The sequence below is a fragment of the Rousettus aegyptiacus genome, unplaced genomic scaffold (assembly GCF_014176215.1).
Source record: "Rousettus aegyptiacus isolate mRouAeg1 unplaced genomic scaffold, mRouAeg1.p scaffold_m13_p_3, whole genome shotgun sequence".
Taxonomy (NCBI): domain Eukaryota; kingdom Metazoa; phylum Chordata; class Mammalia; order Chiroptera; family Pteropodidae; genus Rousettus; species Rousettus aegyptiacus.
Window position 1 is genome coordinate 147,852,793 of NW_023416306.1, and position 23,424 is coordinate 147,876,216.

Here is a 23,424-nt window from a genome sequence, read left to right on the forward strand (position 1 = left end):
ATGCAGAAATAACATGAAGAAATAGGGAGCAGGGAAGCACTCCACTGAAGAAGCCTTTCAGTAACCAAATATTGAATAAGTGTGTTGTAGAAGAACTGGATTTTCAGGGATGGGTTAGTCAACATTATCATTGTGGAGAGATAATGACTAAGAAAAGGCCATTTCCCTCAGGGTTGCTGTGACTATTGAGATTTGGTTGTTTGAGTCTTAAGTGAGTCTGATAGCATTTGCTCTCCTTTGCTTAAGCTCCCACCAAATATCTGGTAACTTTGGAGTTTCTTAGGTTTCTAAACATAGTCAGTGGTCCCCTAGCCTAGATTTAGATTGGGCATTCCAATTTTCTTTGTCGTGACACGTCTTTATGCCCTGTCTACACAGGGTGTACTTTCATCATTACTTTTCATTTGTGTGTATGTGTGTGTTTGTTTAAATGAAAAATTGGATGAGATCATGTTTCTGGGGAAAGGAGATAACGGCAGCAACGCTACTGCCCATGGCTCAAGTATTGCACTGCGAACACGTGCTCTAAGAGGGTGGTAAGAAAGAATTCAAGCTAAGTCCTACTTTCCCCAAAGACCCTGACTTGGTTTCAAAGATTGACAATTTGGTTGATATTAAAAAGACATACAGAACTTTAAAAATGACAAACAGCTTTTTAAATTTCAAAGTTATCATTTTTCATTCACTAGACTGGCAAAGATCTGCAAAGCTTTATAACCGTTGAGGCAAAGGTATGAGAAAGCAGGCACTGTTCTGCACTGCTCATGGGACATTTGCTGTGACTTCTTTGGAAGGCAACTGGCAATACTTACTAAGTACACATCTCCTCTGACCCAGGGTGTTCTGGATAAGATAATTCAGTGCAGTGTAATCTGTAGTAGCAAAAGATAGCAACAACCTAAACTGTCCATCCATAGAGACTGGTTAAATACTTATGGCACATCTCCACCATGGAAGGCTTTAGTCATTACTGCTATATATGCTTCAAATAGTTGAACTGTACACTAGAAACTAGTGACACTGGTGACCTCTGGGAGGGGACTGGTCTGAGTAGACAGGGGACAGGACGGACTTTTCTCTTTTATACATGATGAATATACAACTTATCTCCACCCACTACCCCAACTGAAGCAATAATAAATTTTCTGGTGGTAGAGAAGATACTACTTTTTCTTCCCCCTTCTTTAATCCCTCCCCAACCCCCCTTTCACCCCTGACCTAAGGATGTTGCCATTTCCTCTTAAGAACTGGATCTCTGAAGGCGGGGCATCTGTTCCTATATGCTCGTTGCACACATCCAGGGTATGGTCCATGGCTCCACCTGGGGCATGAACCCAGGTCCTTCTGCGTGTAAAGCAGATGTGCTAACCACTACACTATGGAGCCACACCTACTAATCCTTTTAACACATAGGAAACTCGAGATAAAGTCATTAGTTATGATGGGAATCATTTAGAGAAGTTCAAGAGTCGAGAGTCACCTGATCTTTCCCACTCATATTTCCTTTCCACACAGAACAGGAGGCAAAAAGGGGAGGGGTAAGGGCATCACGGCACAAAGAAATCACAAAGCTGAGACAGTGGTAGGGCAGAGACTTTATTGTGGCTGCTTGTAGTAAAACATTCAACCTTTCGACATGTGCATTAGGGTTTTTTTTTTTTCCTTTTCTGGAGACCACAGTGTGAAGCTCAAAGGCCTTTAGCTTCATCTTATGTCAGTCTGGTCAATGGTTGCCTATCTTAAAGTTCAATGAGTTAAAGGAAAAAGTCAGGAAAATTTGGTTTAATATCCCAAATTAGGGCTGCAAGATCTGCAAACCATTCTTGTAAAGTGCTATGTTCAGTGCAAAAAGGGCAGAGTCAGAAGAGCAAGCAGATACCAGGGGATGACGTTTTTTAGGAGACAGACATATTCTACAACTCAAAGAAGGAAAAGCCACTTGTCAAAAGGGATCTAGCATTTTCTTTGCAGTCTCTTCATTCTCTAATAGCACCAAAGCTTTGAATCTGATGGGTGCCCATAATAGTTGTTTATTTTACTATCAAAAACATGGCTCAGGAAGAAATCCATGGGATTCTAAGCTCCAGAGACATTGACTTCACCCTGTAGTTCCTATCTGTACCAGCAGCAAAAGTGAGATCAACAGGCTGAGCTCTGGCTGGTGAGAGGCTCAGAGCTGCGGAGCTTTTCTTGGTCCCTTCATTTGGAAATCCAAGTCACTGAGTATGACAGACCCTTTCTAAAATGTTGTCACATCTCTGGTGGGAAGACGAACCAGTGCATACTAAAGGAGCACGCCACCTAGTTTCACCAACTGGATGGGACCTAATCATTATCCCCTCGTCTGACTCTTGTCCACAGGCCCACCTCCAAAGCAAACTCTAGACTCCCTCTGTCAAGATAAGAAGTACACTGCCTTCTCAATAACTGTGGCTCTCTGCATATCCATCTATCAGTTCTGAAGGGAAGCAGGGGAGGAGAAGTGCTTTCCTAACCAATTTAAGAGGCACAAATGGGACTGTAATAAAATAGGCAAAGTCTAGCCATTCATCCAAGATCCTGCATCCATTTCTCTCCCCAGACTCTCACAGAGGGAGCCACATTCTCTCATTTTGCAGCAGGGATATGCACAAAAGCCAGCTCTGTGCTTATGGGCAACTCCCTTGCATTCCTGTTTGGAAAGGCTCACCTTTCTCTCCCTGCTGGATGAATTAGATGGTGCCCATCCCGCCCGTGTCTGGGGTTCCAGACACCATCGCTTGTATGTATACCCACAGCTCTCGGAGGCCAGCATAGGAGGACCCTTCTGCTCAGATTACCATGCAAGGACTCATGATAACTCCTTGTGCTTGTGAGAGGAGACACCTGGAGCAGTTTTAATCCATAGGTAGCACGTGCCCCAAAGCTGTCTCTGAATTTTGGGAAGGGAAGGAAGAGAAAAGAGGCGATCCTTCTGTCACTGCTCTGTGATTCTCTGTAAACTCTCTTAGCTATGAGGAGCCGCTGGAACATCTCCACACGGAGGAGCTGTGCATGAATGGGATGGCCTGGGTTCTAACCAAAGCACGGGGAAGGTTTTTAGATGGGCAGAAGTCTAAAATAAAGTGCCTCTTTTCAGTAGAAGAGTTTCATTTGTTCAGAAATGCTTGGGTGTAAACATGAGTGCATAGGACTGTGCACATACACTCACTCACTCTGAGGTAGAAAGAACTGGCCATCTCCAGATAGACACACACAGATTCCACAATTTTACAGAAACATGGCACTTGCGTGAAAGGTCCTGTCCTTGCTCAAGATGGCAAGCAGGATCCAATCCAGCTCTTTTCAACTTGGGCAGAGCCAGGAAGGTCTTACTGCACAGGAAAAAAGTGGACCGCATCTCCATCATTTTTGTCCCACAGTTCTCAGGCCCTGATGTCCATGATCACTTCCTGGAGCCTGAGCCATGGGCACCCCGGGTATGGCTTGTTAGAAGCCACTGGGCACAGATGTCTTGCACTACAGCATCCCCACTGCTCCTGGCAGCCTGCTGCACCTGCTGGACAAGAACTGTGGCCCGTGAGTGTTCTTGCTTCACGGCGATCAGGTAGGCAGAACGTAGCTTGCAACATGTCAGGTAGGCCTGAACCTGGCAATGGGTATAAGAGACAGTGGAAAGAGAACGTCACCGACGAATCACCAACAAATACACAGCGCTGCGTCAGAGCTCAGAGAGCTATCACTTCTCACTCACCAAATCGATCACTGCAGTCTTGCCTTTTATTACATTCTAGCAACTCTTTAAATATCAGAATACTAGGCTATTAAATTATGTTATTTGATAGTGCAAAAAGTTATTACAAAGAAGAATTTCAAAGAGAAGACGGCCAGCAGAAAGGCAGAGTCTGGCCTGTCCACTCCCTCTGAGGCCCTCCTTTTCACTATCTTAGGCTCTCTAGCTTCCTCCTGGCTTCACTGCCCACAAGTTGTGATTTTAGTTATTTGGGTGATTATTTGATTGATGTCTGCCTTCTTGACTAGACTTTAAGCTCCATGAGGGCAGGAATAGCATCTGCTTTTTTTACCATTGTACTCCTGGTGCTTGGCACAGAACCTGGCATATAATAGGTGTTCAATAAGTGTGCATCAAGTGAATGAATGAATGATTGAAAGAACCATTATCGCTGTCTCACATAGATTCTGTTTCTTGATTTTTCTGTTTTCAACCTACTGAATTTAAAATCTTTTAACAGGAAAAATTAAGTTAGACCCTGATTAGAAAAGGTCTAACTTTTGTAGTTTGGATCAGAGGCAGCTCAGTTTTGGGTACGTAAGGTGTCTCTGCTACCCTCTGGACACCCTCCATCTCAAGGATCCCCCCCTTGGTGGAGATGAGGACCCTTTCCTCCAATGGTCCCAATCTCACCAGCAGCTCCCTGATTAGTCAGCGTTCCAGGCCAGCCACCAGCAAAGCCCTCATAAGCTGCTTCCACTAACAGTTGCCTTTCCTGATTAGAGGGGACTCTTTTCTCTTCATGTTTCAATGCTCCCTATTCTTTTTTGTCTTGGTCACTAAAGTCTTTTTTCCTAAGCTCAATTATAGAAAATCTCCTACAGCTGAAAGATGGCTGGCATATTCTGAGCTCACTAAAGTGATCAAGTCCTGCTGTTTGGATATCTCTAGTTGCTGCTCAGGGTGTTAGCTCTCATCCAGGCCATTGGCTGCACTAGGACCTATGGATATTAAATATATAACACAAGTGGCTGGCGAAGTTCCTACCAAGAGAAAGAGGGCATTTTGCCACAAGTAGGAACTGAATGAAGCTGAGTTTTGGAAAGATTTTGTGGCTTGAGATCACTTAAGTGTGTTAAAAAAGCTGCTGAAAGAAAAAATCCTTAAAAGTAACAATGACACTAGATTTTAGTGCACATCTTTTCCAGGGATAAAGCCTCAGTCCAGTTGAATAGCAGGCTCACTGAAGGCTTGGATAAGGACCGCAGTCTGGGAATCAGGGAACCTGGGTGTCTGACCCGGCGGTTGGGTTCTCATTTTGATTCCAGGAAAATAATTCTCCACATTTCAGAATGTCAGAACTCCAAACTTTCTATAGGGTCTCTTCAGGATGTTGCAGAAATAAATGAAGAAATGTTAAGAACATGTTCTCTCCAACCCCTCGAATGAAAAATGCCCTGAAAGTTCACTCCGGGGATAACAACACTGTCATGTGAGCAGCTCTGGCTGTGTAAGAGGCTGTCTGCCTGACACTGGCTTTATTATGAGGGACTCAGTGTTATGGGTGGACAATTTTCCAGTAAGCCAGTATTAAATATTTACTTCTGAATCTGTTAACCAGGCTGCGGTAATCTGATCAAGGAGATGCTGTTAACCAGGGTAATCCGATCAAGGATATGCTAACGGCCAACTGTTAACCAGGGTGTGATGATCTGCTCAGGGATGTGCTGGTGGCTATATAAACTGCCTCTTCTGGGAGCTCGAGGCTGATCTCTTCTAACCCTGCGTGGTGGAGAGTCAGTTGCCGGCTGGCTAATAAAGGCTCACAATTCATGTCAATTGGCTCCGTGGGTCTTGGATTTGATTGGACCACAACATCAGCTGCTGGATCGTTCCATTGCCAGTGCCCAGGGCAGTCAGCTGGGTTTTCCCATGCCTCTCCTAGCCTGCGGGCCTTCCTTGGATGGCAGGTGAGGAAGGCCTATGGTTAGCCACAAATAGAAGCAGCTGAGAATACTTTTATTCTGGTCGGCACTCCTCATAAAGGCCACGTGAAGCGAAGGCGCATCAATTTCCTATCAAACAGGGAGGAGATCATCGGCCGCAGGGAAAGAGGTGTGGTCCAAAGAATGACAAAGCAGTGAATACTTGTTGGTCAAGGGCTGGGTGGGTTTTTTTCTTACTGTATAAGGATACCCTTTCCCTCCAGGACAAAGAAATGCTGCCCACTCTGAGAACCTCATTCAAGCAGTCACCTGAAGATGGAACTGGGGGATTTCTTAAGGCTCTCTGAGAGAAGACTTCCATAGCAAATAGAGATTCAAGAGCAGCCTAAAACATGTTTGTCTTGGGGAATAAAGAAATCGGAAGGCAAAGGCTCTTGCGGCCACTGTCTGTGTGTTCCTCATCTATTCCCTTCCTTCTGGACTTCTATCCAGGTCGCAGTTCCAGAAATGGATAACAAAGAAGCTATAGAACTGTCATGGAGAGTAAGGGATAAAGATGACAAAGCAAACCTAAGGTGATGTACGCGAGCATCACCAGGGTTTGGAGACAATTCTGCTTACCTTGTTGTCATCATTGTGTATTGCCTGGATCAGGCCTTCCAGCTCCTGTGCAAAACAGAAACACAGCAGCCGTGAGAGGGCAGAGTTCCCACTGTGGGAACTGGGGCCCGATCCAGTCTCAGCCCAGACATTCTGACTCCAAGGTGGGGAAGCCTGTCCGACCCTTTTAAAACTCAACTCCTGCAGTAAGAGCAACAAAGGAAATCTAATGATGACACTAAGCTTAGGAATTTGAGGAGAAGGAACAATTCCCAGGAGGCCTGTCCTTGGCCTTCACAAATGCACATGGCTCTGTTGAGCCCAAAAAGAAGCCACAGGGGTACAATTCTGCAGGCAACATACTTCAAAGGCCATCTGCGGGCCCACCTTGACCTCCTCTAAATCACAGGGAGAAGCTCGACTCTGTTGGCCCATAGACACTTCTGGGTATAGAGATTTCACCATGAAGTTTCTTTCCAGGGAAGGGTGAGGCCATTATTACAAAGGGTCAGAAAGATAAAAATAAGATAGAGTTTCAAGTACATTACAGTGAATAGAAAAATAAAGAGGGGGATGTGGAGGCACTGAAGCGGATGGAGGAGCCAAGAGGTATGGGAGTGAGCGCACCTGGGATGGAATTCTCTTGAAAGCTTCTAAGCAGTTGAGGAGGATGGTGTCTCCGTCACTTTTGGCTGCCATGCCTGACTCACTGACACATTTGAGCAGTTGTCGGATCTCACTGTATTTCTCCCTCTCCACCAACTGCCGAGCAGTTCTGCAGTAGGTTGTGGCAGCATCCAGCTGAAAGTCCTAGAACAGAACATGGGATGATGAGCTTAGGGTGGCAAGGGACATCAACAGTGGGAAGGGAGGTGACATTTAAAAAGCTTCCACTATGCTTGGTGTAGATAAGCCATATTAATTGTAGTCACAATAGAAAACATACATATAACACACAAACAAAAAACAAGCAAAAAAAGTTCCTCTTTTGGAGATAGGAAGACATTTAGGAAGCAAACATAAAAATCGTAACTTTAATATATAAAACAGTGCAATATATATATGACATATCATTGAATTGTACACTTGAAGCCTATTTGATCTTATTAACCAATGTCATCCCAATAATTTTAATAAAAAAAATTCCCAAGACCAGTTCATTTTCTCTTTAATAAATCACCTTTTCTTGGGAAACAAATGTTGGGGCTGGTATTTGCTGCCCTTGATAGCTGGTGCCTTAGTGTTTGGAAACAGACCAATTCGCCAAAAGACCTATTTGCTGGAAACTACGAGTTAAACATTTTAAGCCTGTTCTAGGACAATCCTTGCCACAGGGCCTGGGAAGAGCGGTGGCTCTGCCTGACTACCCAGGGTATCTGTGTGTGGAGGGCTTTGTCCAACAGTGAAAATGGGTAGGAAGAAAGAAATCTGACAGGTGGTTCATGGAGCCATTGATCCCTGAGAGATACATAATGCTGAAGTTCAAGACCCTGCTAGCCCAGAGTGATGGTTCTCAGAGTGTCTGCGTGTAACTGTGTGGTGGTTCTGGTCTGGAGACTCTGCTTCTTGTGGTTTGAGCACCTTGCTCCATCCTCTGGTCCAGTGTCATAGTCATACCTGCGACCTCGTTTCACAAGCAATAGAAAATGTGCTCATTGAGCCAGCTCCTGGGCAGATGAAGGATGGAGGGGAAACCCTTGCTGCCAGTGGCCCCTCGTGGCACACAGAAACCCCCACCCCCACTGGCCACTTCCTCTGCGAGGATGAGCAGAGGTTCTGCAGGGAAACAGCTGTGGGGAATTCTCAGACCTGGTTACAGGTATTTACTCGATAGGTTTTGATGAATTTGTCATTGGTTACTTGGCTTTTGGCAGAGCGGCCTAGAGCCTTGAATCTGACCCAGTTCTATAATAGCCACTTCCTTGACTTCATCCTTAATATGTATGTAAATCTGCTTTTCGTGGGATAAAAATTTTCTGAAGAATAATCTTCCATGGTATTGTAATCAGGTGCTAATCACCCTCAGCATAATCTTGAGTTATCCAAGTCATACCTGCAGAACACGGAATGCAATTCCAAAACCATCTTCTACATTTTTCCCTCCTAGCATGACCTGAAAAGGAGATGGAAATGTGCTTACTGAAGCAATGATTACTGGAGTAACTCCTCAATTAAAAATGAGGGCCCCCATTTATTCAACAAATATTCGTTAAGACTCTACTAAGTGCCAGGCACTAAGGATACAAGAATAATCGAAATGGACTCTCTCTCTAGCCTTCTGTGGCTTGCAGTCTAGTGGAGAGGCAGCCATTAAACAAACAACTGAGATAATAACTAGATGACTGCAACTGTGATAACGTTCTGAAAAAATAGTATGCTGGAGTTTGGATATAGCATACGTACCTTGCAGGCAACATCCATTTTCATGTGGTTATTTCCGAACAGGGTTGGCAGAGGTAACGTAGTGATTTGAGAGGTCCCAGCACTTTCACACCGATGTAAGAACCGAGTCACTTCCATCTGCAGCTGAAGTGTGTTCATGTGCCTATGATGATAGGAGACACAGTCTAGCCTCACGAGGGGCTTCAGGAATAACATGACTAGGGTTGGTGACTGAGAGATCATAATAAGATGGCAATGGAAAAGGCAAAAGAAATGATGCGGATGGAAAAGAGACCAAAATACCCTCTAAGTAGTTGTGACAAGAAAACACGGGTGGTCTAGTGCGCTGCACAGAATCACAATAGTTAAGGTGCTCTGTGGGACTGGATAAGATCCAGTCCTTCAATCAGTACATATTTATGGAGCATCTATGTGCTGCTAACAACAGAGATCAAGAGGTTAAGCTGTCCTCACAGAGTTCATAGGCTGAGGAGAGCTGAAAAATGAGCAAACATATAAAAAAAAATATCTAGCAACTGGGTCTATGAAGGCAATAAATAGTAATGGTGGAGCATTTACTTTAGATGTTGTTTTCTAAGCAGAGGGGTCAGCAGCATAAAGGCTGAGAAGGAATCCCAGGAGGCCAGTGTGACTGACACTCAGCAAAGAAGAAGAGGGTAGCTGGGAGATAAGATGGACACAGGCAGGGACCAGATCACGCAGGACCTCTTTTGCCTATTGTAAGTGGATTAGAGTTCAGAGTAGTTGAGGCATGTGATCCCAATTTCCCCCCGCTTTCCTCTTCTTCTACTTGCTCCTCTGTACGCTTTCCAAGCTTGCACTAGACACTGTGGTCCAGGATAATCCCTGATATTAGTTATTTTTTTGAGTGCTCAAAATAGTATTTTTTATTTTTCAATTACAGTTGACATTCAATATTATTTTATATTAGTTTCAGGTATACAGTATAGCGGTTAGACATTTATATAATTTATGAAGTAATCCTCCTGATAAATTTAGTACCCACCTGGCACCATACATAGTTATTACAATATTATTGACTATATGCCTTTTGCTGTACTTCATATCCCTGTGGCTATTTTGTAACTACCAATCTGTATTTCTTAATCTGTTCACCTTCTCCCCCAACCCCTAACTCCCTTCCCATCTGGCGACCATCAGTTTGTCATCTGTATCTATGAGTCTGTTTCTGTTTGTTTGTTTATTTTGTTCTTTAGATACTATGTTTAAGTGAAATCATATGGTGTTTGTTTTTCTCTGTCTGACTTTTTTCACTTAGCATAATATTCTCTAGGTCCATCCATATTATCACAAATGGTAAGATTTCATCTTTTATGACTGAGTAATATGAAAACATTCCTTTCAATGTGCAGTTTCTAGAGGAATGGGCAAGAGCAGCTTCATCACCAACAGACACTCAGTTCTAGCCTTTCTGCCCCACCTTAATTGTTCCCTGAACCCCGAGCTACCTTGACACATCTGCTGTAGTCATCTTCTTTCGGAAGAAGGTGGTTTTCTTCTTTCTAGAGCTGCGTGAGGTTTCTTGGAGGTAAATCTTCAGGTGATCCTTGGCCTTAAGCAGCCACGAGAGCTTCTCTCCCAGTTCTGTATATGTCTTTGCTTTGTGACTGAAGAACCGAATACAGGTCATGGCGGCACGGACTTGGTCCTAGAAGAGAAAGACGAAATTTCAGGTCAAAGGAGGTCAGGGATATTGGAGGGTGTGAGGAGAATTTTGATCTGATTCTCACCCTTGCTGCCTGATTGCTAGCACCCATTCCCACTGCTGGCTGTACTGTTACTTTTATCAGTTATCCCTAGGCCCAAGAGATCCTGCAGGGAACTGACTGGCTGAGCTCCTGGGCAGGACATTATTCCACCACAGAAGACATCTTAAAAAGGGTATTTCTGATTCTCTGTTCAACTTGGCTTCACTCTTACTTTGGCATGAAACAACTCAATTTCTCTGATTGGCAACCCTTAGACAGACTGGAAGAAACTTATTCCCTCTCCCTTCATGCATCTTCTCTAAAAACACTTCTCCACTATTCCTATGAATTCTGTATTCACGCCTGTTAATCTTGAAACTGTCTTACCTTTACATTGAAGAATGCCATTACTCATAAAAGTTCGCCTCGTTAGGATGAGGATGGAAATCCTAATATTACTTTAACCATGTTAGACAGCAACAGGGATTTGCTCTAGCATTAGTCATGTAGCAAGGAGGGATTGAACAACAGTCTTGCTCCCTCATCTTGTGCAGTCGCCCCTTAAGCATGGCGGGGCATCAGTGACAGGGGTAGAAGGCAAGCTGGGGCTGCTCTTACCTTCATAAATTGCTGCAGCTCATATAGAATGTGGTAGTAGTTCTTCTTCTGTAAATGTTGGCAGGCAGCAAGCAAGTACTCTCCCCAGCACTCCAAGGTGGGATCAATGGATTCTAGCAAGTTTTCCAAAACGTGTAGCTTCCCACTTTTATAGCTTGGCTGGAAAACGCCTTCTATGAAGACTTCTGGAGGACTCTCCTGGAGCAGGGAAAAGCAAAAAGTCAGAGATCTCGAACCTAGGTCTGGCACTGTCTGGGATCCATTCTGAATTTCCTTCGGCATCCTCCTGGAATAGTGCTTCTTAACCTTTGGCGTGTCATAGATACCTCTGAGAATACCACTCTTATGACTGTTCCACTCTCCCCTTACCTTTACAGAAATATCCTTGACAGAGTTATCTATGCTGTCTCCTATTCATCTCCTGTGATTTTCTTGGGAACCTACCCTTATGTAGCTTTTGCACCCAGAAGTCCATTGAAACTGCCCCTAGGTCACCAATGACTTCTAGGTTTTAAATCTAAAAGTTAATTCTCGGTCCTTGTTTTCCACCTGATCTATCAATAGCTTTTGATACAGCTAATGGCTTCCTCCTCCTTAAAAATCTTTCTTTATTTGGCTCCAGGACACCACCCTCTCCAGGCTTTTCCCCGCTGCTTTCTTGTTTCCTGTTCTTGACTGAAAAACCTAAACTTGACCGAATAGTTCAAGACTTTGAGAAGCAGGGGCATCAGCTCCATAGGAAAGGTGAAATTCTTAAGAATTTTCATTTTATCCATGCAGCTATCCACTCATTCATTTATAATTGGAACTAGACCAGATGCTTGAAGACAGGGGTTAGAAAAATATAGGCCTTCTCAATATAGATGGGAAGAGATGATTGTATATAAATAGTTGCGATCCAGAGGAATAAATGTGGCAATAGAGCTATGTCCTAAGTATAATGGTGGTGTACAGGAAGAGGTGATGAAAGTTGCTTGTGAGTTCTTCGAACTCTCAATACAAGGGTCTGAAGGTATAAACAAATAGTTTCCATGAAAACAAGAGCAGGGACAGGGCATTCTAGGCACGGGGAACAGCACATGCAGACTCATGGAGGCAAGAAAATACATAGTACATTCAGGAAAACGTAAGTAATTTGGTAAAACTGGAATGTAGGGTATGAGTAGGATTTGTGGTGAAAAAAAAAACTGGATAAGTAAGGGAACCTGATCCTGGTGGGTCCCGCATGCATGCTGAGGCATTTGGACTTCAGCCTGTAGCCTTCTAGAGAGGAGAACAGCATGAATTATGAACAAAATACATAACGTGTATTTATGTTTTGGAAAGTTCACTCTGGGGCAGTGTGATAGGTAAAGGGGTGACAGGACAGGGAATAGGCTAGGAACACAATATGTCCCAGGATCTAGGTTCAGTGGTGATTTTCACAATTTTTTTTCCTGTTGTTCCCTACCTGCTAGAGAATTAAGGCAAGATATTTAAGGTCAAGGGTAATTGTGAGTACAGGAGATAAAAAGAAGTCTTCTATGCTAGCTCTGACAAATGTAAAGCAGGGGCAATGCTGTCGTCAGCTTATACCAAGATAAGTAAGTAAGCAGCTTAACTCTCTGGTCTAGTTGTTAGTTAGAAGAAACAGAACTGGGTGATTTCCATTCTTAATCTGTGCTTGTGAGAAGCAGATTTACCTCAAAACTCACGTGGAAACTGAAGACAAGGAAAAAGTTAGCAATTGAACTTCAAATAATATAACTTTTAAATTACTCTTGCAAATTACTCTTGAGACCTGGTTAGTGGCTAAGGCAGTAGTGTAGGGATCTGGTTACCACAACTGTGAATCACTGACTTCACCCGGGTATGTCTATTTGCAGACTCTCATTGGCTGTCATTCTGAATTAGGGCGACAGACTGAAATTAAAATATACTGTGAGCTCTTTTAATTTTATATGAATTTTGGTACATATCAGCCAATTCCTCGGAAAGTTTTCAGGGAACATTCAGATAAAAAAGGGAATGCTAAAGGGTCATGGTGAAACAGAATCCTGACTTTGCTTAACAATGACTCCAAAAAAATAACTAGGTGACTGGGCCTCCTGTGGGAGGAGGGTGGAGGATGTCAGAGGGAAAAAGGAAAGCACACTCTCTCTCCTTCCATTAGCTATTTGGGGCCCAAATATAAGATTTGTGCCATGGCTGCCTTCTGGTCCTTGTGGTAACAATGCCAAATGGACACAGTCCCAGAGTAGGTGGGAGATATGTGGAAACAGAGATATGTTAAGTAATTTGCCCAAAGAAAAATTACTTATACCAAACATCTTATTCCAGAGATCCTCACCACTACTATTCGCTTCTGCTATATGTTTTGGGAGAAGGGATGAAATTTGTCACCGCCAGTCAGAAGGGCAATTTGGAATCCAGGTTAAGACTTACTGCACACTCATCAAATCATGATTCATGTAGACAGAATTTTCCATTTTGACCTGACTCTGCCAGAGGTGATCTCATAGCTCAACACTGGGTTAAATTTAAGGGAGTTACTGTTAAGGGTGCAAAATTTTCAAATGGCCAACTTCTGCTTCTATAATCTGCTTGCTTGTTTAATGTTCATTAGGGTGCAGTTCTAGGAGATATCCTGGGCAAAGATATGCTAATGGACAACTTCTGCTTCTGTAAACCTGCTTGCCTTTTTGATGTGGTTTTAGGCTTTATAAGCTACCTCCTCTGGAAGCTCGAGACTGATCTCGTCTAACTCTGCGTGGTGGAGAGTCAGTTCCCGGCCGGCTAATAAAGGCTCACAATTCATCTCAATTGGCTCTGTGGGTCTTAGATTTGAGCAAACCACAACAGTTACCATGCCCTTTAAAGCTGAGTGGCCCACCTTGTTGAGGAGGTGCAGCAGAGCTTCCCGCAGGCAGCTGTGTCTCACATAGAAGCTGATGATGGCCAGGTTGGTGCTATAGTTATGCAGGTAGAAGAGGCATTCTTGGTAGTAGGTGTTATTCATTATCTTCCCTTCAGGAATCACTTCCAGAGAGAGGCTGTGGGTCCGAAGGGTCGTTTCCAGTTCTTTCAAAGTGGCCAAATACTCATCGTCTTGCTGACAGGAAAGGAGAGAGTATGAGGGAAAAATGGAACTCAGTAAGTTCTCAGTGGCTCCTGAAACTACAGGTTTCAAAGAATATTTAATTGTGGAAAAATACTCACAGTTTTCAGGGTAGAAAAGCAGACAGGATAGACAATTCTATGTATTATAATACTGTATAACATCGATTTCATTCAAAAACATAACAGAATATTCACCAAAATCTAAATACTACTTAAGTCTGGGTATGAGATATGTGATTTTTATCATTTAAAAAATAGTTTTCTGTAGCTTGCTTTAAAAAAAAAATTGACCCTATAATACTTATCTAAGCATACACAGTTAACTTAACTAACAATATATAAGAGAAAGAATAAAATCCAAGCCTAGCAGCTCTGAGCCAGGACTGCCACTGTCAGCTGAGTGGAAGCTGAACCTTTTCCCAGGTCATTACTGCTCCTAGGCCTCCTACCCTAAGCTGACCCTCTGCCTGCTGTGCTTTTACCAGGGATAGGAGTGGCCTTGCTGCAGACTCCAGGTACTCAACCACATCCTGTACCAGTCTTGAGCCATGACTCAGCTGATTGAGGTCAAAAGGGGGCTTCAGACAGCGGCTGAACTTCTCCCGTGCAGCAGTGAGGTTCCCAGCTTTGAGGCAGGCCATGCCCCAAGCATGCCATGCCCCACTGGTATCGAGTCCAGTCTTTGTGGAGACCTGGAAGAAAAATTGCTTCTTTTAGTAAGGGGTACCCTACATCAAGGGTTGAGAGTTCTTAAGACCTATTGTATCCCCTTATTGCCAACCATTTACTCCCAACCCCCTCAAACATGCCATTACATCCACACTGGCAAACTGGTCATGCCCTAGACACTTCCCCACGGCCAAGGACAACTAAGAGATGGCAATACCTGTTTGCAAGGCCAGGCAAAAGCAACTCATTACAGTGGGGTAGAAGTAAGCTTTGTCTTTGCCTTACCTCAACACCCAGTTGGTAGTACTCAGCTTCCAAAAGCTGGTTCCGTAGCCTGGTTACTGCAGCTGGCTGCAAGATCTGATCCAGAGATGGCATGTGGCGATAGGCAGCAGCAACTAAAATATTCAGTACATCTACCTTGCTGATGTAGCTACAGGAATGAAAAGGGCAAGGCAATGAAGCTCCACAGAGTCTTACTAACAATAGTTGCTGCTTAAAGATTTTCTATTTCATTTCCAATGTGAAATGTCATGAGAATCTAGAGGTACACAGACACTATGAGAGAAGACCCTGGAGTCAGACTCTCTGAATCCCAACTCCATCACTTAGCAGCTCTATGATCTTAGGCAAGTTAGTTAAGCATTCTCTGCCTCAATTTTTACCCACCTGTAAAATGAATACAGAAAGGAAATAACCCACGTAAAAGGGGTTAGGATACTACATAGAACTTTGTAGGCACTTGTTATATGTTAGATATTAATACATGGAGTAGAGACACTCGGGTCTTCTATTTGAGGCAAAGCCTTTACAGTGAATGTTGGGAAGTTCACAACATGTTTGCTTTTAGGGTCTTTTGAATCCTGTTTGCTTGGGAGAGAGCTTGTATCAATGCCCTGTACTCCTAGTCAGGTCAGACGTTACATCACTACCATTTCCTAGAGATGCCTAAGGGCAGGGGCATCCTGATTCATTTTAGTCTCCTGGACTTGACATCTTTGCCTTGGGCAAAGGATGGACTATCATGACAGCCTACAAGGACTGCCACTTATGATCTACTCCTGACATCTGATGATTGCAAAAACTTTATAACTACAGAGACCCCAGAGAGCTGGATCATTCTGTCTAGTGCTGCCTGAAACAGGCATACACTCAAAGTTCTTAAATCTTATAATTTTAGCAAAAACCCCTGTGGATCCTGACTTGTCCACTGATTTCTCTGAAAAAGAATTTAGTGCATCAGTGATTCTTAACCGAGTAGGGATGGAGTAGGAGATTATAGTATGTAAAAGCAAATTCAATATTATAAAGGGTTGTACGTTTGTTTTTTAACATTTATTTATTTATTCATTCATTTATTTATTTATTTAAATGTCTATCGGAGAGGGAAGTATGAGTTAAAAACAGTAGAAAAATACTCTGTAAACTAGGGGTGAAACATACACGAGAGATGAATCCATTCCCACCAGCAAAAGAGCACAAAGGCAGTCGTTCTCCAGAGTGGGTGTATTTGAATCCAGGGTAGGGGAGAAAGAATGTGTAATGTGAAACCACAGCTGCAGCCCAATGCACCTGGGGGTGGGTGAGAATGCTAGTGAAGTGAAGACTCCTTTTCTGCTGCTCTCAGACTAAAAGGAATATTTCCTCCATCTATATACTAGTGAAGTATTGGACTTGATGTTAAATTTGATTCCCCAATCCTAATTGTAGTGTCTTTTTCCTTAAATAAAACTTTATCTCTTTATATTTCTGAGAGTCAAGATATATTTAGATATATTTTTATTTTTGCCTTACATTTTACCTTTGCTATATGGAGGGGTTTCTGTTCTTTTCTCCTCTTCTACATTTCTGGTAAATTGGTAGATTTTTGTTCTTTTAATGGTTATTTTAAAAACTTTACTTAACACATGCTGTATCTATTTCTTCGCTTTTATTTATTTTTTATTTTTATTTATGAATTTATTTATTTTTAGGCTTGGTTGACCTCACATATTGCAAGGCCCTTGTCAGCTTACAATCCCTTATTTTTTATTTTTTTATGCCTATAACACCTGGTCTTCCTAGACAGTCTCCCATCCAAATACTAACCAGGCTTGACCCTACTTAGCTTCTGAGATCAGACGGGATCCGGCTTGTTCAGGGTGGCATGGCCGTAAACTATTTCTTCATTTTTAAACTTAAAAAATGATGTAGAATCTATTGCCTCTTGATATAAAAGAGTGACATTAATTCTTTTATACATCCTTTCACTTTTTGTCCGACTACCCTTTGTCCTCTCAACCTTCTAGTTTCTGTTAATAAAAAAAATAAAACAAAACTAACATTTTTGGAGTACACTAGCTCAGTTCTTTACATGGATACTCTCATTTTATCCTAACAGCCCTATGAGATAAGTATTATTATTATTCTTGTTTTATAGTGGAGGAAACTGAGGCCCAGAGAGGTTAACAGATTTGTCTAAGGTTACAGAGCTGGGAAGTGGTGAATCTGATATTCAATGCACTCAGCTATCTAATGAGCTTGTCAGCAAGTACTTTGAGGGAGTACTTGAGGTAATTACATTTCAAAGAAGATTATGCTCTCTATTCCCAAATTTGGCTAGGACCAGGTGCTGAGAACAGACTATGTGAGTCATATACATCTGGGTAGATACCCTGGGAACTGGGAGTTTTCATTGTTAAGTTAATGAATAGACTTAGAGCAGATAGTGTGGGAGACCTGAAGCCTAATAATACCTTTTCCAAAAGTACTACTTTATGACTTAGGTTCCTACCTGTGACACAGGGATATCAAATCCCCAATGTACTTTATAGACCTATTATCCAGAACTGCTCTAACCCCTCCGGCCACACTCTGAACTTGCTCAAGATTAGGGTAGAGTTTTAGTAAAGCCTAAGCATTGGCCATTCGGGGAGGAAACTTCTTTAAAAGCCAGAAAGTTCCACAGAGATTAAAGGTGCTCCCCTTAATCGATTTTAATTACAGATTAATCAGAGTCTTTATTTTCTTTCTGATTGGTTGTAGCTGGAGAACACTCTTCTTTAAAGATCCACTCAGGGAAAGAGAGGACACAGTCTATCAACGTAGGGTGAGAAAGAGCACTGTGATTTGGTAACAGCATTGCATTAACATTAAACTGAGATGCATACATTTCAGTATGTCTTATCAGAGAGGATGGTGAGGTGAAAACTTAGTAGAGTCAGAAAAAGAAGCTGGATAGAAATGACTGCCATTTACCTGTCACAAAGAGCCAGGTCCTGGCTCTGGCCGGCCTTGACAAACATCATCTTTGCACTGAAGAGCAGCTGCTTCATGATGTCTATGAGCAGCCCTGCATCCACCTCTGGGTTGGTGAGGCCCTGGGACAGTCTGCAGCAGTGTTCGATCAGTTGGTGGCCACAGGTGATGCTGTCCCGGTGCAGATTCAGGATGGCAATGCACAAGGAAGCACTGGGGGCCTGGCCAGGGTAGAAGGAGAGAGAAACAGGTACCAAAACATTCTTCAAATGTAGTTGGATGGCAGGAATTATTTTTCCTATTTCATGAAGCTTGAAAAACACTGGAGGAAGGAGCCAGAATCCCATGGCAAAGCAGAAGTGGAACTAAACACGTTTCTGATGTTCCAAGTAGCACTGCCAAAGCTCTGCTGTTAGGTTTTGTCCCCTTACTAGGAAGAAGACAGCTATGTTCATGTGTTACCTACTTCTTGGGAATGCACATACGTCCCTTCCTTTTTTCAGTCTATTGTCCTACTAACACAGGTCTTCCTTACTGGTGGCTTGGACTATGACAGTCACCTTGCTTGACTGAACACCTCGAAAAGTTTCTGCTTCGAGCCACTGGACACTCTGCTGCTAAATCAATATTCCAAAAGTTTATTTCAAAACCTTCCATGGTCCTTGATGCCTACCAAGTACATTCCTTACTGCAGAATTCAAAGCCCTAAGTATAAATAGCCTATTTCAAACCTACCTTTTTCTACCTTCCTATGAATACCCGATCCCTCCAAGTTAAACCATTTCCAATTCCCTATCACGCTGTGTAATTTCTGACACTGTGCCTTCACTCAGATGTTTTAGTTTTGCACTTTTTGTACTTCCTCAATCCTCGCTCTGCCACAACCCCCAAATTTCTGTGTGTTAAAACTCTCGCCTCTCTTCCAAGGCTCATCTTAAATGCTACCTTTTCACCAAGGCTTTCTGATCTTGTGCATTTCCCAAGATGCTCCCGACTTTCTGCCTTACTGGTTTACTTGTCTTAGCTCCTACATCATTGCACTGTAAGCAAGTGAAGGCCAGGCTGTATTCAACTATCTCTGCATTTCCTGCCCTACTACTACTGTAAATAAAGAAACTCAAATGGCCATTAAATTTTATTGCTATTACCTGCTCATAGTAAAATTCATTTCGCAACAGTTCATTTTCTTCCTCATTCAGGTCCAAAATCCATTCCACCGCAGGTGCTTTAGGGACTCTCACCATAGCCGAGTATGGAGGGGTTTCACTGTGGAAACTGTCTGGTGCTGAGAAGAGAAATGCCATTCGTGTATCAGTCACTGGCTAGCAATCCAGTCTAGCTCAGTCTAGTGAGCTGGCATGAGCTGCAGGCAGATAACTGCCTGCTATCTGAGCGTCTTTTCTCTCTCTTTAGTCGATTTCCTTTAGGAGGCCTCATTAAAGCATCCTAAACTTTCTACCCCAGGAGAGACCTGAGATGAGTGTTATAGTATTTGTCATACAGCCCTAAAAGGTACATGCTCCTTGAATAAAGGGCTGAGCCATTGGCTACTCTAAAACTAACCTGCCAAACTATTAATAGTGACTATTTAAGGAGAAGGAGGGAACATTGGAAGGTAGGAAGATGGTGAAAGGGAACCTAGGCAGAAAATCTAAAAAAAAAGATAAAGGAAGGAAGGAAGGAAGGAAGGAAGAGAGAGAGAAAGAAAGAAAGAAAGAAAGAAAGAAGGAAGGAAGGAAGGAAGGAAGGAAGGAAGGAAGGAAGGAAGGAAGGAAGGAAAGAAAGAAAGAAAGAAAGAAAGAAAGAAAGAAAGAAAGAAAGAAAGAAAGAAAGAAAGAAAGAAAGAAAGAATCTACTAAAAGTTAAAGACCACATTTTTGGTTGCTGGCCTTCTCAATGCTGAAAGCTAATAGGCCAGTATAATAGATTAATGTGATGAAAAACTAAGAAAAACAGCTTGATAGAAATTCCAAATATTTTCCTTGGTCAACGATTTGGACTGAGTTGCCATTAAGGGTTATCAGTTGTAGCTGAAACTGAAGGAAAAGCCAACTTGAGCATGTAAACCAGAGTCACAGAGAATGTGGTTCAGCCTTACCTTCTGGCTGTGCTGGATTATCCTCTGGCACACTGGAAACAAAAAGAAAAAGTGAAATGCCTAAATCTCTCCTCCTCCTCTTTGCTTTGAGCTTGGTGTGTAACATTGACATTTACTGTTACCCAATTGAGATATCAGAGAATTATTCAAAACTCTTTTCTCTTCCTCACTTGTCACAGCCAATCACTCATCATTTCCTGTCTACTCCATCTCCTAAATATCTCTTTAAATGTTCCCATCTCTCTTTTCATTCTTGCCTCAGAGAAGGCCCTCATCATATATGGCCGGAGCCTATGCAATAGTTTCCCAATTGGTCTCCTTGATTCTGTCAACCTATTCTGTACTTTGCATCTATAGCAAGCTTTCAAAAATGCAAATCCGGTCACATTATGCTTCTGCTTAAAATTCTTTGGTAGCTCCTCAGGGTAAAAATATTCCACATTTGTAGTTCAGCAGACAAAGTCCCTTGTGACCTGAGCTGGCTATCCCTTGAGACCATTTTCTGCTGCCTGTGACCTGTGCTCAACTGTAAAAGTCCTACCCATTCTGGTCAACTTCAGTTGGCATCACCAAGCACTAAGTCCCAATGCCATAAACCAGAGCCCAAGTCCTGAGTCCTAAGTCATGACCTGAGTCAACCCCAACACATGTTGCCAAAGGGCAATCTCCAAGCCTTTGTGCCATTGCCTAGGTCCTACAGGCTCAGCTGCCAGCCTCTAAGTACAAAGTACACCAGCCAGAACCTTAACCCATCACTTACCTATATACACTTCCACAAATGACTCATACTTTCTCCTACGTTTACCTTTGCAGTTGTTCCTCTCACTTTGGGGTATGCTCTGTTTGGGCTCATTTTCCGACTAATTTCTCATCCTCTAAGGCAGGGGTCCCCAAACCCATGGCCATAGATCAGTACTGGGCCACACAATAGGAGATGAGTAGCAGACATGCAAGCGAAGTTTCATCTGTATTTGCAGCCTCTTCCCAGCACTAGCATTACCACCTCAGCTCCGCCCAAGATTATCAGATATTAAATTCTCACAAGGAGCGTGTAACCTAGATCCCTCACGTGTGCAGTTTACAATAGGGTTTGTGCTCCTGTAAGAGTTTAATGTCTTGGACTATAGACTAGTGTTTACCAGAGGACTACAGACTAGTGGTTAGTGGTGTGGGGGAGGTGGGGGAGGTAGACGGGGTAAATATACAGTAGCTGAAGAGAGCTGGACTTTGTAAAATGATAATGTACACCTGAAAATTATATAATTATATAATTGTATTAACCAATGTTACCCCAATAAACTTAAAAAAAAAAATCTAATGTCTGATGATCTGAGGTGGAGCTGAAGTAGTGATGCTAGTGCTGGAGAGTGGCTGCAAATACAGAGTAACATTAGTAGAGACTGCACAGAGACCATAATAAATCAGTTGCTTGTAGACTCATATGAAACCCTATCGGTGAATGGCAAAAGACAATTAAGCTGTATCTGGTGGCAGGCTTTATAGTAGCAAGTGAGTTGATGTACTTCGATTGTACAGGTGCATCTGGTGGCATCTGATTCTGCATCATTATATATTACAAGGTAACAATAATAGAAATAAAGTGCCATTCCCTCCACCCCAGTCTATGGAAAAACTGTCTTCCACGAAACCAGACCTTGGTGCCAAAAAGGTTGGGGACTGCTGCTCTAAGGCTCAGACCAGGTGCCACACCTCTAGGAACCCCTCCTGACCACTGTACTTATTCAATGACTCTGTCCATTTCCCCTCTAAAATAGGGGCTCCTTGAGAACGAAGTGATTGTTGCTGAGTGATTGCTGAATGAAAGAATCCCCATCAATACTAACTGCTCATTATAAATCTCAGCAGTATAGTGGTTGGATGATTACCCTGTCTTCACCCTGAGGGGGTCATAGAAACGGTAGTGTAAGCATGGCATGTCTTCCTTCCTATAGATCAGTAATTATCGTGGTAAATAATGACAAAAAAATGTTCATTTTAAAGCAAACAGGGGATCACTTTGTGAATTATATAAATGCTTAACCACTATACTGTATACATGAAACTAATATAAAATAACATTGAATGTCAACTCTAACTAAAAAAAAATTTTTTTTAAGTAGAAAAAAACAAAAACACACAAATGCTATTATACTATTGAGCAGAATGAAAAATCTATGTAAGGCTGTAAGTAAAATACAAAGAATGCTACGTCATTTTGTTTTTGGATAGTTGCTTTGGCTTATGTGCTCTAGGAGACTTAGTTTCACCCTCCTTTGCTGCTGGAAGCAGTGGGAAAAACTGAGCAATACCGACTGACCACATAAAGTCCTGATCTGTCTTGCCAGATGTATGAGCAGTTTCTGAAATCTGTCATCAGGTGAACTGTGTAAGAAAGCATAGGATTAGTGAAAAGGCTCTTCCAATCATTGATAATAAGCTAGGATGACTAGCTAGATTAGAGATGAAAAAGTGATATCCAAACATTCAGCAGGTATAAACATGTCCCTTTGAGTCCAGCTGAGACTACTGGAGTAAGAGTGGCTGAAAAACAGGTGAAGATGTTGGTGAACTAAGATCAGTGACATCAGTCAGGGGATGGACTGAAGAACCAAGTGTCCTAATCTCAGACAGATCATATCAGCCTCGAACTTGGCTTCCTTTCACCCCTACCCTTTCTTAGAAGTTTCTCTGAACAAGGTCAAACATTTCACTGTAGAGTTAATGACATTTCAGTGTGAGTGTTGTTAGAACTTTTTATGATTGTTCCAGATTTGAGATAATTTTTGCAATGACACTCCTAGGAGTATAAGAACCTGGGGGAGGGTGCACTGGTTATTAATGTAGCAGCCCCGCAGCAGGACACTCACTCTTTGTTGTAGTAACTATAGCACTGGTCACACACGCGAGTAGGGTTCTCTCTGCAGCCTTCTACAACCATTTTCTTAGTGGAGCAGGAACTGCACACTAGCCGGCCACAGCGGCGACAATGATGACGTCTGTTAAACTGAAGAGCATCACAGGGAAGAGAAGGAAGGGGGAGAAAAGAAGGTGACATTGTGGGAACTGAGAGTATAATTGTTAACCCATTTATCCTTGGTTTCAGCCTCTGTGACTTATTAAGAACACCAGGTGCTTAGGCCTCTAATGAGAAAGGACACTCAGCTGATGAGCAAAGGTGTCCATATCCCAGGCAGTTTTGCAATAGCCCCTGATAAGTTCTACCTATCTGTGAAGGAACATGTGAAGGCACAGCAAGAAAACTGTGGAAGTGACTTTCTCAGCAAAAGCAGAATAGATTTTTACATGGTATTGATGTAGAAAAAGTGTTCTTTT

At 42.6% G+C, this 23,424-nt stretch overlaps 1 protein-coding gene, 1 non-coding gene and 1 pseudogene across 4 annotated transcripts in view; all 3 read right to left on the reverse strand.

The window, feature by feature from the left end:
* Positions 1-1,312: 1,312 nt before the first annotated feature.
* Positions 1,313-1,386, reverse strand: TRNAV-UAC. The gene has a single exon. It is a non-coding gene; the product is annotated as a tRNA-Val (tRNA).
* Positions 1,387-1,575: 189 nt separating this feature from the next.
* Positions 1,576-23,424, reverse strand: part of ZFYVE26 (zinc finger FYVE-type containing 26) — a 56,582-nt gene continuing 34,733 nt past the window's right edge. For 2 of the 3 annotated variants that reach the window (XM_016131213.2, XM_016131214.2), the window contains exons 29-42: positions 22,959-23,095; positions 20,092-20,123; positions 19,142-19,278; positions 17,994-18,214; positions 15,042-15,189; positions 14,570-14,779; positions 13,861-14,079; positions 10,989-11,186; positions 10,131-10,330; positions 8,662-8,803; positions 8,312-8,371; positions 6,886-7,068; positions 6,280-6,324; positions 3,425-3,628 (exon numbers count right to left, since the gene is read on the reverse strand). In XM_016131213.2, coding sequence (XP_015986699.2) covers positions 3,425-3,628; positions 6,280-6,324; positions 6,886-7,068; positions 8,312-8,371; positions 8,662-8,803; positions 10,131-10,330; positions 10,989-11,186; positions 13,861-14,079; positions 14,570-14,779; positions 15,042-15,189; positions 17,994-18,214; positions 19,142-19,278; positions 20,092-20,123; positions 22,959-23,095 — 2,136 coding nt within the window. Of the gene's footprint in view, positions 3,629-6,279; positions 6,325-6,885; positions 7,069-8,311; positions 8,372-8,661; positions 8,804-10,130; positions 10,331-10,988; positions 11,187-13,860; positions 14,080-14,569; positions 14,780-15,041; positions 15,190-17,993; positions 18,215-19,141; positions 19,279-20,091; positions 20,124-22,958; positions 23,096-23,424 lie in introns of all 3 variants that reach the window. The other variant, XM_016131215.2, reaches the window with a different exon arrangement.
* Positions 16,796-16,914, reverse strand: LOC118600835 (annotated as a pseudogene).